Source organism: Babylonia areolata, chromosome 20, assembly GCF_041734735.1.
Source record: "Babylonia areolata isolate BAREFJ2019XMU chromosome 20, ASM4173473v1, whole genome shotgun sequence".
NCBI lineage: Eukaryota > Metazoa > Mollusca > Gastropoda > Neogastropoda > Buccinidae > Babylonia > Babylonia areolata.
The window spans coordinates 28,006,832-28,019,952 of NC_134895.1; the positions used below are offsets into that span (position 1 = coordinate 28,006,832).

Consider the following 13,121-nt stretch of genomic DNA (forward strand, 5'->3'; position numbering starts at 1 on the left):
TTATGAACTTCTGAATATGCACTGAATAAATGTCATAGTCTCCTACTCAAGTATGGTCACATGAGTATTTTATAGAATGTATTGGGATTGAAGAAATCAAAAAGAGAAAATGATACAGGAACCTCATAATTAATATCAATCCTTTTCCTGCCAGGAAAATAAGATTTAAGTGAAATCTATTTGCCAGGGTTTTTTCACAAAAAACAGGTATAAATTTTCAAAAAATTCTGTGCTCTTTGTTATTGGAGAAAGACCCATAAAACTATATATTTTCTGAAAGGTAAATGAATAAAGAACACAAAACAAATGATGTTTTCCCATTTTATATATTTTTAGTGATATGCTGTTGTTTTGAAATCAGTGTTTTGTTTTTTGTCACATTTTCAACTTGTTCATTACAAATATTAGTCAGGTAATTTGCACTAAAGGAAATTTTCTATCTAAAATTACGTTTAAATAACATACTTACCGTGACCCAACTAGTGCAGACTCCGGCAGGGGTCTGACATTCCTGTCCTGTGCAAACTACTATCCGCCTATGCGGAGAAAATGAAAGTACTATGGCCGATAACCTCCCGGAAGTAGGTAACCTCCCCTTCGTCCCCCTGGCTAGCGCCCTCTTTTGACGGCAATATGCCATCACCAGCGCAGCGAGCAGGGAGAACAGGAAGTGGGGAGGACGGAAGAGTCTTAAATTTGGGTCACGGTAAGTATGTTATTTAAACGTAATTTTAGATAGAAAATTTCCTTTTAATTACACATACTTAACCGTGACCCAACTAGTGCATAATAGCTCGACAAGGTGGAGGGCTCGCCTGTTCTACTGTCTGTGTGCTGCGATGGCCTGTTGTGCAACTACCACAGAAGCGATGCCTCTTGAGCCATCATCCTGCAAGCGTGCGACATCTCTCAGGTAGAAGTCGATGAAGGTAGCAGGGTTTTTCCAGTATGCAGCATCCATGATGCCTTGCAGCCGTGTTGAGTGCGCTAAGGCAAGAGAAGAGGACCATGACTTCATGTGCTCTGGCTGAGGAGGCATCAAGTCTCAATCTTTCTGTTCTATCGCCAGTGCGCTGCGATGGCCTGTTGTGTGACCACAGCAGAGGCAACGCCTCTTGAGCCATCATCCCTAAAGCGATAGATGTCCCTCAAGTGGAATTCGATGAAGGTAGAGTGTGTCACCTAAGGATACTGGTGCGGGCAAAGAAGACAGAGGTCCGCAGCTGTATTGTGGGAGAGGTCTGTGGACCACAGCTGTGCTGATAAATGTAGCGCAAAGAAAATCGGGTCGGTGTGTTGAATCCACACTTTACTGAGAGCCCTTCGAATCAAAGGAAGGGAAGGAAACACATACCCTATAGGGTTGTCTCACTTCAGCGCGGTTGAGTGTCAATGCAAGGAGGTGCACATGTGGTTTGATCTGATGATTCCACATCGGTTGTGGGCCGATAGTGGAAGTGGTATATGTGTTTAGAGGAAACTGTGGCACGAGACAGCGGTAGGCCACCATGTTGGGCTTGCCTTAGGCATGACAGCCAGATCTGTAGAGCTCCTCCATGAGAGCTGACAGGCGATAGGTGTTCCCCCATCCCCCACTTTTCTGTCGTTGCCAAAAAAGACAGCACTGGCATGTTGCCTATGCACAGAAGGGCAGACATTTGGCAAAAAGAGACTTGAGGTCCCTGGTGTCTCTGGGACAGGGCTGTGTAATTGCCCAGGTAGGTACCATCACGAAGGGGCATACGGAAGGCTTGGTGGCTTCTCTACCTGAGTGTGGCATGTTGGAGCAACCTGCAGAAAGTTGTCGGCAGTCAATGGCTGGGATGGATCAGGCTGTGGGAGTGCACTTCATGTGCCCGCAGGTCATTGAGTCTCGTTTTGTGGTGGAATTCCTAATGGAAGAGGGTTTCCATGGGGAAAATTTTTGCTGAAGGTTCTTTAGTGAGAAGGGGGACCAGATCCATGACAAGCCTCTGGCTGTGTGTGATGCGCACTAAGTCTGGGATGGAGCAGGGCGGGGGCAGTGAGGAATGTGGCTGTAGATGTGTTGTACTGGCCATTTACATCAAAACACTGATGTGATATGCGTTTTCAGTATGGCCAACAGTAAAGTGAGAGCTGTATTATCAACGGTTTCTGAATTGCAAAGTGAAATCATTAGCAGCTTAGTCTTTCATGAAGGACTACATCTCTCAGACTAGAAGTCAAATTGCACTGGGACTTAGTGCTGTAGCCTTGAGGGCTAACTCGCCTTTGGGATCCGTCCCAATGGTGAGTCCAAAGGCCCTCTTGATCGAGGGACTGGGGATGCAACTTGGGCAAAACACTCTCTACTATAAATTGTATAATCAGATTCCAGCCCGAATAGTCAGGACAGCAGTTGCCTGCTCTGCTGATCTGATGGTCATTGTCGTACACGACTGATTATCATATACTGGTCCTAGGAGGACACCAGTCAGCATGGGTAAATCAGGAAACAGCTGCTGTGTGCTTGAGGGATGAAGGTGTCCACCATGCAGGTTATGTTGAAATGTAAGGAAGCCGGAAGGAGTTGACAGGGTCTTGTGGTGCCACCATGCGTCTGAAAGACATGGTGCTTGCTTCTGAAGTGACAACAAAGTCATCCTCTGACAGGCCCTTGACTGAAGGCTGGGGCTCCATGATGGGATAGCCTGCCTAGGCTAGAAACCCCTGGAAGTGTCTCATTGGAAAGACAGTGCTTGAGAAGGAATGCCCATCTGTAACCACAGCAGTGGTTGTGTGTCGAGGCTGAAAGAATCGGGCAGGGAAGACCAAGTGCAGAAAGTGCTTTCGAACGCCAATTGTTTGAGACATCGATGCTGGATCTCTGTTCAAGCAAGGTGATGGGGTGAACTAATGCAGCATCTGCCGTGTCGGTATGAGTGGGCAGAAAGGTACGCCCCTGTGGGTAATGAACGGTTCGTTGTGCTTTGTGAGACGCATCCATCCTCGTCAATATGCCATTCTCCCGAGTGTAGAGGAAAACAATTATTACCCAGGCCTTCTGCTACAAGTGAGGAGTGGAAGAGATGGACTTAGGGTGATTGTCTCCTGCCCAGTGGGCAGTTTTTGGGCCCGCTAAAACTTGGAAAGAATGAAGGGCATGTGTGTCCGGAGTGGCACCTCTAAGTTGGACTGCCTCATCCCTCCTTGTACCAGGTTAGGGCATCTCTAGCCCTGTGGGTGATTGTTGTATGCAAATGAGTTGGGTTGCCTTGTCCCTCCATGCACCAAGAGAGGGCATCCTTAGCCCTGTGGGTGGGAAGGGAGTGTGTGTGGGTCCCTAAGGACCAGCCACTACTCATATGTGAAGGAGCATACATTCGGGTGTGAATGAGGCAGTTTTGTCTGTGAGTGCAGTCATCCTCCGAAAGCCAGGTAGGGATGAATTGAAAATGAATACATATATGTGCAATGGGATTATAAACTTCCATCAACTCAAGTGATGGTGTCAGGAATATGCCAATGACATGACAAGAGATCTAGTCATGAGAAATAAGCGGCTGTATAAGCAAACGTGTAGCGTGCACAGATATACCCAAGTAAATGGGCAAGTGTGCATAATCCGTAATGGGAAGGAATCTGTGTATGCACCTATATATAAGAGATGTACATACGCATATGAATAAAGTGCCAGTATGTAGACACAGAGAGATCTGGGCATGTGAACAGAATGACGCAATTGCAAGTGTGTCTATATTGCTATGTAGGAAATCTCAATGAATAGATGTTGATGAATAGAGATAGAAATAAAACTGTACATGTTAATATGAAAGTCGTATGAACCAATCCCGTAAGCGCACACACATGTGTATACTGAGGGATAAGTATACATCTGTAAGTGTAAATAGAAATGTGTATAAATGTAGCATGATGTGGTATATATATATATATATATATATATATATATATATATATACACACATTTTTTTTTTTGGGGGGGGGGGATAAGAAATCAAAAAGAATAGAAGGGGAAATATTGTGATTTATTTCCTGTTACTGTGTATAACCAGAAGAGAATGGTAATAGGGATGGTTGCCTGCAGAGGACTGTGTGCAACTGCTAGTGTGGGGGGATGAAGAACCCCAAAGTTCAGTGGCCAATAGCCTGAGAAACAGCAAGAAAGGTGCAGTTGCTATGCAAAGTTGTGTAAAGTCCATGAATGGGCATCAGGACCCAATGAGAAACCGAAAAAACATCGTTGGTGGACAGCACGGGGGGCAGAAGTGACGTGCTGTGTCAGCGAAAGTAACTACAGCGTCAACCGCCGAGGTTACAAATGCGGAGTTGCCTCCCTTGGCGCCGATAATCGTCGAGAAGGATGGTGTCTTTAGAGCACACATCCCCTGGTGCGACGCGTCCTCGCTGTAGAGGGAGGAGTGTCATGCTGCATGTGAGAGTCCGTGGTTTGATGCCACCGTAACCAACACAGGTGAAAACGGCCGCAAGGGGAATAATTATAATGCCCCTTAGTGCCGTGGGCATCCCAACCTGAATCAGTCGCCATCGGACAAGAGACGGTTGGGGCATGTGGCATGACGGTGCCACAATGCAGTGTTATGGGCGTCGTGAACGAGGGGGTGACAAGTCCGTCGGCTTGCCGTGGGATGTGCATCCCCCTGTAGCTGAACGGCGGTCCAACCTCGCGAATAGCTCCTGCGAGAGGACCGACGTTCAGCTGTTGTGTGTTGACGGACAAGGGGATAGACAAGATCGGCCCGAGCACTGCCAAGAGGCAGGATCGAGTTATTAAGAGGCACTCCAACTTGGAAGTGCTGATATTAGTCTGGGTAACGGCAGAGTTAGGCAATGGGACAGAAGAATCCAGCATGCCAAAGTTCAAATGGGGCGTGCACGTACCTGCTCTGTGGGCGAGGGGCGGTGCAGGCGCAAGGTGTGGCACGGGGAAGCAGAGTGGTGCATAACTGCTGCAGCAAGTTAGCGATGAGTTGCTGATTGTTTGGCTGAGCAGCTTGCTGAGACGCCATTAGTGGATGGGAAACAGCAGCAATCGGCGGTGTGGCAGATGGGGTCATCACCGCACAGCTTGGTGGGACCGTGCACGCACCCGCACTGTAGGCCAAGAGCAGTGCGCCGGTTCAAGGGAAATAACTGCAGCGGTCACCGACAAGGGTGCCAAAGCAGGGGTTGCCTCCCTTGGATCAGGCGCTCCGGACAAGGACTGGAGTGCACGCGTATGGGCAAGCGTGTCCCCTAGTGGTCCACCTTCCTCCCTACACCCGGGGAGGGTATCCCTACGCGCCTCGGTCACCACTGGATCCGAGACGGTCGAGGCATGCTGCGTGGGGGGTCGCGTGATCCAATGTCACGGCCGCCACCACGGACGCATCGCACATAGGGCCCAGTCTAATGTGCGGATCCAAAACAAGCTGCGGTTTTTTTTTTGGTTTGGTTTTTTTTTTGGTGTTGTTTCCCCAAAGGGATTGTGGCACATTCCATTGGTGCAACTATGGGTATTGGTAATGAGATAGAGGAGGTCGACTTGTACACTGCCGACTGGCAGGGCCGAGAAAATGCGGATGGCGTCGAGTGCGTTCGCGGATCGATAAAAATGACATTAAAGGCAACACTGACCTGAGTGTGTGGCAACAAACCTCTAGAAGTCACCAGAGGAGGTGTAGGAGGTGGCGGAGGTCTGGAGTCGACTGGAGGGAGTGGAGGAAGTGGAGGAGGCGGTGGGTTGGCATTGTTGAGAGGGCCAGGAGTAGAGGGCCCAGAGTGTCAGCAAATCGATTGCGATCGCGCCTTAATTTTAGCATGATCGCCCAATCGAGCTACATAATTATGTGACCTGGTTGGAGACATAATTTGACAAAAAACAAGAATGCCAGAGAATTGACAGACAGAAAGAAAATACGAAAAAACTTAGCCGTATGGACAGCACAGGAACAGGAGTCATGATGGCTGCCGGAAAAAGAGGGCGCTAGCCAAGGGGACAAAGGGGAGGTTACCTACTTCCGGGAGGTTATCGGCCGTAGTACTTTCATTTTCTCCGCATAGGCGGATAGTAGTTTGCACAGGGCAGGAATGTCAGACCCCTGCCGGAGTCTGCACTAGTTGGGTCACGGTTAAGTATGTGTAATTAAAAATATGTTTTCTGGATAAATGGATATCTGCACACACACAAAAATAATACTAGAACAACCACAATTTTAAAAAATTGAAATAGAGATAGATACACAATGCATTGTGACTTCTCCAAGTGATAATGTGGATGTGAGGTCACACCCCCTCAGTCTCTACCCTCTCCTCTTCACCCCTCTCACACGGTCACTTTATCCAGTTCTCATCAGACCGCGTTGGCAGAGTGCAAAAAAAAAAAAAAATCGCTCACACTGTGTCCTGCTAATAATTCAGTCACTTTCTGTCGTCTGCTAAGGTTTGTACAGCCAGCATCACTCAATGATAAGTCGTATCTTGGCCACTTTTGCTCCCTTTATTTTCTATCAAATCTTCCTATAAATGTTCATCACTGTCTTCTTCGAATTTACGCTTCAGTTCTTTCTGAGCATAACTAAAGAAAGCAATCTTGGTTGATTTATTTCACCATGATCGCATGTCTTGAGCACGGCGTCAGTCCAACATTTTGTTGAGCGAGCGAGGAGAGGAGTCAGGCAAACACTGCGGCCAGTAACCCAACCAAAACGTTCAAATAAAGGACTGCCTCATGATGTTGATGGTGTTTCTAGCTATGAATAGGATCTAGAAAGATTCCCCAAGCTAAAGTTACCAGCATTTTTGTCAATGAACTGAATGCAAAGCAGGGAAAAGTCAGAATATTTTGATGACGAGCTATCTCGTCTCGTCATTGTGGCAGCGAAGCGTACATGCTTGCGATGACAAGTTATCTCGTCATATAGGCAGCCTAGGGGTTAATAATATTAGCTTCTCACTTGTATTTGCTTGGTTTTATCCATCATAAGAATCACAATATGTACCAATGGCATTCACCACCATGTTCAGCATGCTAAATCAGTAAATGGTAAGTTAACATTTTTCATTAGTTTGTGTATGGCGACTGATGTTTGATTGTGAAGAGACAGAATTTATCTGTTTATTCTTCAATGCAGCTTATGCCTCATAACATTAATCACTCTGTAAACATGTCTCCATGTGTTCTTACAATATTCCAAATCTTTGTCCATGTGACAAAACTTCATGAAGACACTCAAAAGGGCCCACTACATGCTGCCAGAAAAACATTTTCATTCTTCACTCTCTTAGCTGAGGTTGTTGAAAAACTGCCTACCAAAAAGGAGGAGATGAGAGGGGAAGGAAAGCATTAAGGAGGTGGGGAGGTGGGGGATGGGGGGCGTGTTTGGGGGAGTGGGTGGGGCACAATGGAAGCTTTAGACATGTTGTTGGTTGTTTGCATTTTATATGGCCATCACATCCCTAAGTTCTCCTAAAGAAAATTATGGTGAATTGAATAAGGGAATGAACACTTGTAGTTAATTCATCAATTGGGGACATCCTGTCTAGAATCTTCCTTCTGGCATCACATGTTACATGTGTCACATTTTCATTTAGTTTGTTATACATCACAGCTAAAATGGCTTTGACTGTGAAACTGCCATATTATGAATGTTCATGTTTTGTTATGTATCAAAACTTGTCATATAAAATGTTTTGATATCACACATTCTTCAGAGAAATTTGAAAACAGTTGACATGTTCACTGATATGGCATTTAGTTGTATCTCTGTAACATTATCAAAAATAATTGGAAGTAATAAATAATGTTATATACTCTATATAAATCTGTAATTGTTATAATGCATTAAACTTTTAAAAGTTCTTATTTTAGTGATGGTAGGAGGTTTGTTTTGTGTCCAGAGTTACACATGTGACATAACAAGATGATGTACTTTTCACAAAATTAACCTCACTTACATCAACATTCCAGTTTTCTATCTTGCCAATATTGGAACTATAGATATCAAACTATTATTTGTAGTTGTCAGATACTGAAAATGCTAAAATAATATTTTTACTTTTCAGTCACAATTTTGAGCATATTTCAAAAGAATGACTCATTATGCACATTCCCACATGTATACACATACACACACACACACACACATAGATGAGCAACAGATATGCAACAAATATGCAGTCTCACAGATCTATAAGCACAAACAAATGTATACAGGCCCAACACTACACACAAAAGCATAAGAGTCCTGACAAACGTGCACAGTATGCATACATGTACACACACACACTCACATCTACATTCCCTGTATGGATTTGTCCGAACGCAGTGACACCTCCTTGAGAAACTTAAACTGAAACTTGCTGTTACAGAGAAAATCTCGCTGAAATTATATGCCGCCATGTCAGTCATCATTCTTATGCTGATGACACTCAACTCCAGAAGAGTGATACCCCTGAAAAATTGTCATCACTCTTGCAAGAAACATCCAACTGCTTCCTGGACATTCAAAACTGGATGACTCTAAATAAGTTACAACTGAACGTGGACAAAACTGAAGCAATGATCATAGGAACTAAACAAAACCTCTCTTCCATCACAACTGACACAATTAAACTTGGCAGTTCATCCATCCCTCTTTCCAGTTCAGTCAGGAACCTTGGAGTTGTCCTTGACAACATACTGTGCATGCAAAAATTTATCAGTCAGACATGTCAATCCTGCTACTGTCAATTGCGGCCCATCAGTTCCATCCAGAAATATCTGTCCACTGACGCAACATCTAGACTTGTCATCTCTCTCATTCTCTCTCGCCTTGACTATTGTAACTCTCTACTGTCTGGTTTGCCTGGTTCATCCATTCAGTCCCTTCAGCGTATACAAAACTCTGCTGCCCGACTTGTCCTCAAAAAGAAAAGATCTGAACACATCACTCCTCTTTTGGAGCATTTCTACTGGCTCCCTGTCTCATACAGAATAAAGTACAAGATCAGCACTCTATGTTATAAATGTATTCACAAATCTGCCCCTTCCTATCTCTGTGGCTGCCTTCAACTCTACACTCCACCTTGCTCTCTACGATCGGCTTTGGATCCACTCTGTTTACACACACCCAGATTCAAACGCTCGACTGTTAGCGGCCGTCCTTTTTCTATGGACTTTGCAGTTGGAATAAACTTCCTCTTTCACTTCATCAAGTCTCAGCACTCAGCTCTTTCAAGTCTGGCCTTAAAACCCACCTCTTCCCAAAACAACCTCCCTTCCCTGCCTCTTCCTTGTCTTCAGTTTCTCCAGTTTTATAGTTATGCATGCATGTGAATGACTGGTGCGAAAGCGCTTCGATTTGTCTCTGCACAAGATTCAGCGCTACATAAATAACATTATTATTAGTAGTATTAGTATTAAAATGCCACCATTAATATTTACCACACACACACTAACACACACAATAGAGACCAGGTGATTACACAGACTCACTTTGTTCACACATGTATTGATGTATATCAAGTCAACAAAAAGGAAATTATTTAGATATTTACAATTTCACTTCACATGACTTTTCGTGATTACAGAAGGGGCAGTTGAACATAGTATCCAATGGTTGAATAGTCTTGCGCTTTGGAGGTGGCTTGCTGGCCTTCTTTCTGCGACCCATTTCTTTTCACTTCTAAATCTGTAAAAAAAAAAAAAAATAATAATAATAATAAAATGTAGAAGAAAGCAAGCAATAAGTGAAAAATATAATCAAAGGCTATTCAAATACTGATGTAAATTGAGGTGTTGTGTGTCAATGCAGTGGAGACCACAGATGAGAACCTGATATATAAAATATCTGAATCTGCTAGACAGAAGAGAATACAAATTAATCATTGGCAAAATCTGCTTGAGTAACTAGCACCAGCTATCTTAGCATCAGTATCAAAAGAATCTCTGTTATAATCTAAACCACATGATGGTACATTGCTTGTTGAAGATCCAGAGATAGTCTAAAGATCTTTGGGAGTCTCAAACAATGAATTTTGACTTTTCTCTCACAAGATTTCAAATGCGAAATATCTGCAAAACTCATCTTTCGGTTGATTTAATCACTGGGAAGGGAATGCTCAAAAGATATTTTAATTAATACTTCTGAATACTATAAAATTATTCCAGAAGTCTTAAATCTGCAAATGCAAAATTCTAAGAATTTAATAACGCAACATCTCCATGAATTTCAAATTTATATATATATATATATATATATATATATATATATATATATATATATTGTAAGTGGTCACAGCTTAAATTCTTATTGCTATTGGGGGATTTGCACCCACTTCCCCCAGGGCCCCAATACCAACCCTCCCCACCTCCCCACCATGCACATGAAATTATTAAAACAGACATCCATGAACATGCACGCACAAACACACACACACACATTCAGGTCTTCTCACATTCACAGTCACACACAATTATCATCATGACTCCAACTTTTTTCCTTTTTTTTAATTTTTTTTTAAAGTAAGTTGTAACTAACAGAAGGGTGATGCCATACTCCTTGAACATCAATGTAACTCTGGGACACGTTGGCAACTTCAAAGCAAAAACTTACATTTTCCAATATCAGACATATATGATATAATAACACCCTGAGTAACATAGTCACATTGTATGTAACACAATGTGTAACAGTTTAAAAAAACACAATATCTAAAATTGAGATGGAAGCAAAACAAGCTATTGACATATAATTGAAAACTGACCTTTATTGCAATTGGTATCTTCTGCGATATATATATATATATATATATATATATATATATTTATATATATATGATAGTCAGTCGTGTCCGACTATGACCATCAGAACAGCAGAGGAGGCAACTGCTGTTCCGACTATTTGGGCTAGAATTTGATTATAGTGGAGAGTGTCTTGCCCAAGTTACATCCCCACTCTCTCGGCCAAGAGGGTTTTAGGACAGTCAGCGTTGGGATGGTTCCCAAAGGCCAACTAGCCCACAAGGCTGCAGTACTAAGAGTCAGTGCAATTTTGCCTCCTAGTTTGAGAGTCATAGTCCTTCACAAAAGACTAAGCTGTAAATGATTTCCCATTGACTGGAGAAACCTTTGATAATACAGCTCTCACTTTGCTGTTGGCCCAAATGTAAACTTATGTCAATCTGTGATATAAGCCAAGTGTTGGGCCTTGCGATAACTACACAACCAAAACCATTGTCTGAAGATACGAACCAGTATTGTGGATTGTAATAAGTATTGAATTGGTCTGACCAATTTTTTTGCAAGAAAAGAATTACCCATTCAGGATTTATTTATCATTATCATTATTATAGCTATTATTATCACGTCTATTAAGTAAAAAATCTTTTTAACTTTAATAGGGAAATTCAGTTTGGATAAACAGAATATACTGTGGATGCTCTTGCTCCTACATTTATGAGTATTTGTTGACTGAAATTTCAATGATGAAACATTGTGTTGTATCGTGGATCAAAAAGACAACAGCTTTTTATGGGGTTGTTTTTTTGTTTTTGTTTTTTGTTGTTGTTTTTTTTTCAAACTCATTTTAATTTTTACGGTCATCATTTTATCACCAATCTGTCAACAATTTTTCTTTTATAGACGATAAAATATTCATGGTTCTTGGATCTTGTAACATTACAGTAACTAAGAAAGGTCACTTCAATTATGCACAGAAAATGGAAAGTTTGGGTCTTTGGAATTTGTTCATTGACCTGTAATATTAATAACACTGACAGACTGAAACACTACAAACACTGATATAGTGATAGTGAAATGGAATTTGTGAACCAAGCAGTTCAGTAAAATCAAAACAAAATGAGGTGAAGTAACCAATTATATAATCAAATAATAAAATGCAGTTCGCACTTCACTAATAAAATGATCAATTAAAACATATAATGAAGACATTTTTTCTTTCTTTCTTTCTTTTTTTGTTTTGTTTTTGTTATATAAATAACTACATACAAGACAGAACTGAGTCGTGGAGCTGAAAATCATCTGCACAGAAATGGTAAGAATGACCCAATTGATGAATGATACTTAAGTTGATAGTACTGAGAGGCTGTGCATACACAGAAAATAAAACTGGGCATAATACTGAACCCTGTTGCATTCCCTAATTCAACCCTTAACACCACTTGTCAAATCATAACATCTGCTGTCACTTCATATAACACCTTTGTCAACTCCTAAAAACCACTAGGTTGCAGATGATAGCATCTGTCCACAGATGATTTGAATGTTCTGCCTGTGTTTGAGATCAACAAAGTTTCCATTAATTTCACACTTTATGACACAAAAGAGTACAAAGTGCCCACCAGGAACTTAAAAATAAAATTAAAACAATGGTGCATTTCAACTGCTAATCCAAACTATAATGGACAATCTATATTGAGCTTCCGTAATTGCTGCCTGTTGATGATACTTTCAGGTCTGTAGCATTTCCACTGAAAAAAAAAACCCAGAAAGAGTCACAGAAAACTAGGTATGATGTCCAAGTTTGCTGAAAGTGATGCTTCATCATATTTGTTCGAACACACAACCATCAACTCACACCACCCATCAACCCTGAAACATCCCCTTCTCACACATACACACACAACATACATTTTTTAACACAATACATTAGCTGCCATGACCATACTGCTACTAATAATCATGATTAATAATATACAGAATATTTCAAGCATTTCATACTGTTGACTCTTAGTCTTAGTTACAACAAATATCATTCAAAGATCTAAGTAACATCATTTTTCCTATTCTGGAATGTTCATGGTTTGATTCTTTCCCAAACGAAACCTTCTATGATCTGTTAATAGATTTTCATAAATTGTTTACACTGCTCTCTATTTTTGTTGCTTAAAGTGAATGTGTGCAGTGATCCATGGGTTTTTGCTGAATGAACACAAGAGTGATTCATGCTCCACTCAGAGTTGTTGGTTTTTTTGTTGTTGTTTGTTTGTTTGTTTGTTTTTGCTGTTTTGTTTTTTTAAACGAAAGACAAGTGGATACATATATTTCATTTAGATCTGGGAGTGAAAAATGTTGTCTTGATCAAAACACACTCACTGTGACAAAGAATTGATCAAAACAACATATTTTGCTCCCAGATCTG

The 13,121-nt window shown here is 41.8% G+C and overlaps 1 protein-coding gene across 1 annotated transcript in view; it reads right to left on the minus strand.

Annotated features, from left to right (window-relative positions):
• LOC143295367 (transcription elongation factor 1 homolog) overlaps positions 1-13,121 on the minus strand; it is a 38,859-nt gene that overhangs the window by 10,505 nt on the left and 15,233 nt on the right. Inside the window, exon 2 of the mRNA XM_076607025.1 lies at positions 9,517-9,650. Within this exon, the coding sequence (XP_076463140.1) occupies positions 9,517-9,632 (116 nt within the window). The 5' untranslated portion in view covers positions 9,633-9,650. The remainder of the gene's footprint in view (positions 1-9,516; positions 9,651-13,121) is intronic.